Below are 6,000 nucleotides of genomic sequence, written 5' to 3'. Positions count from 1 at the left end.
ACAGAACCACCAGAATTATTTCTTTTCAAATGTTTTAATTGTTTTAAATGTAATTGTTTTCTTATGGTATAAACTTGGAGGTTTTTTCCTCTTCAATGTATTGGAGTATTTAAACTGCAATTTGGCTTATGAAAAATTCAATAGTGCTTGTTTCTTTTCCACTTGCCCGGAAATGACTATCATATAGACGTTTATACAATGTATTTAACTTCAATTTAACTTTTGGGAACATAGGTTTTTATTTCATATTAATAAAAATGCATTTCAGAAAACTGTTTCTCAGGTTTGCAATTCACTTAGCTATATGGAAAGGCAGCACTTAAGGCATACAACTTCACTCATTATTTTAAATTAAAAGTAATACATATATCTGAGATGCTTATTCAAAATACACATCTCTTGTTCAACCCTTACATTCTATAAAGAGGAACCAAACCTTCCCAATAAAGAGCATGGTTCAATTGCAGCACATTTGTAAACATTGCAAATAAATAAACACTAGCTGTGCTCAAGCTCTATTAGTAAAGCCATACCAGAGGAGTTTGGACAAACGCTTTTGACTTGAATATTGAATTCCATAAAATCCTATATAACAATTCCAGTAGTAAATGTAACTAGTTTTAAAACATTGATAATTTTGCACGATTTCTTTCCTAGATTCTTTCTTACTCATTTACATTCCAGAATACAATACAATTGGCTTAGAAAAAGCAATATGCCACATATTAATATGTAGAGAAATTATAGTATATTCACCAGCTTATTTTATTTATTATAGAGCCCAAGGTAACATTAACTTCCTCCTCCTTGGAATCTTTGACTAGGACATGTTTTAGCTGCATGTTTTATTGAGATCTGCAAGAAACTCCACTTTTCAAAACATTATTAGGCCACGTGAATCATTTGGAGGCGCTCTCTGAAGCCATGGCTTGAGTACCAGTGTGGCTTGGCATGGCTGCTTCAAAGGCTGCTCCCTATTGTACAGTTTACTGGGATTGCTGCTGATGGGCCACCTTGAAGAGGATATGGTCTCCTGATGCCTTAAGCAGTGGCTTTAGAGAGTGCTTTGGTTGTTTGCTTCTGCAGATAAGTCAAATAGCCCGAGTCATTATGTCCCACATTATACAAAATTTATCTTATTTACCACCAAAAAACTTTGGTAAATTTGCAAAATTATTGAGAGAGAGATTTTATTTCCTTTTTACAACAGAAGCAAGTTTTTTAAAGGCTGCACTTTGTGTCAATATATAATTTTGAAAGGATTCTGAAGTGCTGAAACTTCTTCCACAATTATATCCTGAGATAACCTGAGATAAGGGTCAATCAGACTCCATTTTTTGAACCTGGGGAATGATTTTAGCCCAGAACTAAAATATCCTATGGTTCATTGAAATCTAAGTGGAGATATTTCAAACATTTTAAATTGCCAGATTCCTTGGTAACGCTTTAAAGGAATCTGAAATAAACACTGGCATTTGCTTTAAAAATATTTACTTTCAATAAAGAAAGGCACTGTCTTATATTATCTCATATACAGTATATTGCATAGATTGCCACCAACATAGGAGTGCAAAGCACAGAGCTAAAGAATATATACCAGGAGAAATAATGTCCGTGTGACCAGGCAAAATGATTTTGCAGCAGTATATATACACCACTTGTAAAACATGCCAGTAAGAGTAGTTCAATGATCTATGCTGGTCCTGGCTGTTATAAATAAAACATATTTTTTCTTTTTAAACAAGTGTTTTCTGGTCAAATAACTGTAAATCAAAGCGTACCCAAACTTCCCCTGTTGGTACTTCATGCAGTAGTAAACGTTTAGTTGTAGGTCCCTTGTTTTCTTGCTCTGTCCTGATTTTGGCTACAGGAACTTCAGTGCGACCCAAAAACTCTGCATAACAACAACAACATTCCTAAATCAGATCACCAAATGGGAAACATAATCATGAATAGACAATGAAGAGAGATCTTAGAGAAATAAAGAAAATTAAGCATTATCACAGCATATTCTGGACAATCGAAATCAGTAGGGATCTTGCAATGTTTTGAACCTATGCTTCTGTTTTCTATTCACTAGAATTAGAAGGAAATTTTAAATATTTGAAAAACAGAATTCCACACATACCATCCGGTGAAAACTGATCCCTGTCAAACATGGTGATACACAATACATCTTGATAAAGGTCTTTGATGAAGAATTGACAGTTAAAGTTCCATTTGGGATTCAAAGTATCTGACAGTGTCCTGGTAGTGTAGCTTTGAGATCCCATGCTAACTTCGCAATATGGATTGCTTTTTCCTTAATTCAAAACAGAAGTGCATTTGTTTATTTATATGTTAAATTTATATGCTACTCATCTCACTCTGCAAAGCAACTCTGCGGATTACAATTAAAATAATAAATATTAAGAACCTTAAATACGGAAATAAAAACCAAAGGCAAGACTGGTATATTGGTGGCATCATACAGGTAGTCCTTGACTTATAACAGTTTATTTAATGACTGTTCAAAGTGTAATGAATGGCACTGAAAAAAGTGACATGACCATTTTTCATACTTATGACCATTGCAGCATCCTCATGGTCAGGTTGATCAAAATTCAAAGTTACTTAACAACTAATTCGCTTAACAACAGAAATTTTGGGCTCAACTGTGGTTGTAAGTCGAGGACTACTTGTTCTTATTAGTCCACCCGCCTCCTCCAACACAGAGCACCAAGCCAACTGGCACAGCCAGGTTTTAACACCTTCCAGAAGGCCAAAAGGGTGCATTCACAACAGTTTCTCCAAAGAATAACTTCATGGTTTTAATATCTGGTTATAAATGTCTGCAATTATCTTCAGCATGTTTGTTTATTTCATTTATATCCCACCTTTATTATTCATATATTCCCCATTACTATACAGGTAAAAAGATCTCCCCTGCAAGGCCCCATATTATATTTTGGAACAGCAAATCCCCCCTCAATTAGTTTAAACTATTTGGCCAGATAGTTGACAATCCATCCCTGAATTATTACCATTAGGTTTACAGGCTTTTAATTCCGTTGCTTCAATCACATGTACCATCAAGCGTCCTATTCCTGAGCTTTTTTGTGATCGAGCTGAAAAAGAAAGAAAAATGAGATGTGAAAAAAAAAATTCAGAACATGCTATCTATTGGCAGGTTTGCACAAAAGCTATTTCTGCAGTTTGCAAGTTGATCAATTTGTTCTGGAATTGTTTCATGAAAAATAGGTACTACAGCAACCTGGTTGTCAATTAGTATTTATACAGATCAGTGTACAATCAGTGTTTTTCTGTTAACACATCTACACCTAAGTAAAAAAGAATCTAGTACATCTTTAGAGATGGTACTACTCATTTTAAAACCCAATCTTTGATGAATACTGCCATCTTAGAATTTTTGAAAATGTCGCCTGGCTAACACAATATATCACTTGACATAAATGCCAAATCCTTCCAATCTCACAAAACAAAAAAATAGCTGCTACTAAAAGTTGCAGTCAATCGCAGACCATCACCTTGGTATGCCTTTTCATGTTTCTTTTTTTCAGTTTCAATATATTGTTCTGAGGCGCCTTTAATTTTCTGGACCCAGGCAGTTCTACAAGAATAAATAATTTTGTTAAAGGATAATAATATAGACAAATTCCTTGTGAGTCTAATCACATTTGGCCAATAAAACCTATTCTATTCTATTCTATTCTATTCTATTCTATTCTATTCTATTCTATTCTATTCTATTCTATTCTATTCTATTCTATTCATAACAAAAACAAGAGGTTTGACTTCAACTGAACACAAATCTGTGAATGTCACATTCTAATTTCATTCCTAATTATTGACTCCTGAAAACATGAAATATAAGAAATCTTTAAATATGGGATATATAGTACATACATAGATGTACTGATCAATGTTTGTAGCCATATAACAAAACGCAGCAAATTTCTCTATTTATTTATTATAGTACCATTAATTATAGAATGTTAAAGCTGCAACAGACTATTTAAGGGATTTTCTATGCCAGTCTCCCTTAGGGCAATTAGTATTCTCTTTACTTTCATTATATCTGGTTTCTGGTTACAGGTATAATGAATCCTATAATTTCTGCAATTCGTGAAATTACCAATCTATTTTTTAGGTATTAAGATACAAAGTTGAAGTATGCAGCTAATTTGTGATATACCCTTGTGTTTGAACATTTTGTTTTCAGTGATTTTCTCACAGTAGCCTTTTGGATAGTAAAAGATTTACTACAGTCAAAGAATCCAAGAACAAGCATAATAACAAAAAAGAAAACAGCATACATTTTGACATTTCATGGGAAAGAAATTCAGAAAATGATTTATTCCCTTTTTAGGCAAGAATTTGGAGGCTCACCTCTCATTTATATTGTCTGTTTTCAGTGTGTAGACTCGGTCAATATGGGAGATGTGGAAAATTGGCTCATCACTAGAAGGGTCAGTTGGCAATTTCACTAGGACTTCATTAAGAAAAATAGGCTGGAAGAAGCAGATTTTGATTCAGTTAATTCAAACATTTCAGCAAAAAGTGACAGGCTGATTAGCAAAGAGGGATTGAAAAACTTGCTAATCTGAAGAGGCTTGTTTTGAATAAATTTTGTATCTGAAATTAGGAATGATTTTGAAAGAAGAGTCAACTATTCATGCAAATAACATTTAATTCAGTGCATTTATTTTTTCTTTAAAAAAACAAGTTGAAGGAATTTGATAACCATAATCACTTCATCTATTAATTTCTTTTTAAATCAGGCAGCCATTCTTTCTGAAGAACCTATTGTGCCCACAAATTAAATTTTTTGTTAAAAAATAAAAGTGTTGAATATAGCTCTATACATCTTAAGCAAGGAGAATAAGTTTAATCTTCACATCAAGGATTCTCTTGGAACTCCTTCCCAAGTGTATATTTGTTGTTCCTTTGTTGAGACAAAGGAAAAGACAGGCTTTTCCAGAAAGATCGACGCATTTGAATAGCCACAGCACACATCATCCATGTGCTCATAGCCAAGAAAAAACATGCCTCTAGAAACTCACCCAAATTTGAATGCATGAAAGTAAATTTAATTGCATAATAATAAAACACAGCAACACTTCCATAACCAGTATGGCTCCTTTGCTTATCTTAAGAAGGAAAGACAAGTGTTTATCTAATGGTATGCTGCTGAAATTTGGCTAAATAATGATATTGAATGGAACAACCTTGTTCTTTAAAAAAATGCCCACAATTTGGGTGCATTATGCCTCTAACCAATGCTTAGGCAGTTTAGAAAAAATAAGTTCCATTGATACAGATAATGACTTTAGCTGAGTTTTGATCAGTAAATTCAAAACTATTATTGCTAATAGAAGGTGACACAATTAACATAATACAATTAACACCAGCTGCATGTTGGAAGAAGAAAGTTACAGGTTAAAGAACAACATACTTCTATTCCTAGAAATCCCATTTCCTCCCAGTTGAAAGTACTCTGAGATTCTTGAATTCACTTACCACTTTGTACATTTTAAACTGGGAATTTGATTTGGGGCTGAACAGTTTATCTGATCCTGTAGAGACGAACTGCTTCACCATGTAGGTGAGAAGCAGGAAGTCATTGAAGAGAAAACCATAGAGTTCTTTGTTGCTCTTTGTCTTATAAAGTTTGCCACTGTGCAGAAGTTTCCGTGGTCCCAAACAGTTGGTCAGTGAGTTGAAAATCAATTGCTAGGAGAGAAAGAAAATGATGCAAAGCACACTGATTTTCTTCACCATATAAATTATTCCACTTAAAAACCATGTTGCTGATAAGCATGTCTTATTATAATTAGTCCTAACAAATGATTCAATTTTCTCAATTTGGAATATGACATTTTTACATATTTGGTGTCTATGAAACGCTTTTAATAGGCTTTGGAATTTGCTTTTGTGTTCTGACAGGCTTATAAAGGTATAATGATACAACATTCCTCTGAACATTTCTGGAACTTGAAC

General features: G+C 33.6%; 1 protein-coding gene across 3 annotated transcripts in view; it reads right to left on the bottom strand.

Moving 5' to 3' along the window:
• Positions 1-413: 413 nt before the first annotated feature.
• The window catches only part of ITSN2 (intersectin 2), a 74,439-nt gene continuing 68,852 nt past the window's right edge, over positions 414-6,000 (bottom strand). For all 3 annotated transcript variants that reach the window (XM_070933130.1, XM_070933127.1, XM_070933128.1), the window contains 6 exons: positions 5,521-5,733; positions 4,390-4,511; positions 3,528-3,610; positions 3,024-3,107; positions 2,129-2,302; positions 414-1,894 (listed from right to left, as the gene is read on the bottom strand). In XM_070933130.1, coding sequence (XP_070789231.1) covers positions 1,737-1,894; positions 2,129-2,302; positions 3,024-3,107; positions 3,528-3,610; positions 4,390-4,511; positions 5,521-5,733 — 834 coding nt within the window. In that variant the 3' untranslated portion in view covers positions 414-1,736. The remainder of the gene's footprint in view (positions 1,895-2,128; positions 2,303-3,023; positions 3,108-3,527; positions 3,611-4,389; positions 4,512-5,520; positions 5,734-6,000) is intronic.

The sequence above is a fragment of the Pituophis catenifer genome, unplaced genomic scaffold (genome assembly GCF_029215685.1).
Source record: "Pituophis catenifer annectens isolate HBS135680 unplaced genomic scaffold, rPitCat1.0.hap2 SCAF_1, whole genome shotgun sequence".
NCBI classification, from domain to species: Eukaryota; Metazoa; Chordata; class Lepidosauria; order Squamata; family Colubridae; genus Pituophis; species Pituophis catenifer.
This window is presented reverse-complemented; position numbering and strand designations above follow the sequence as displayed.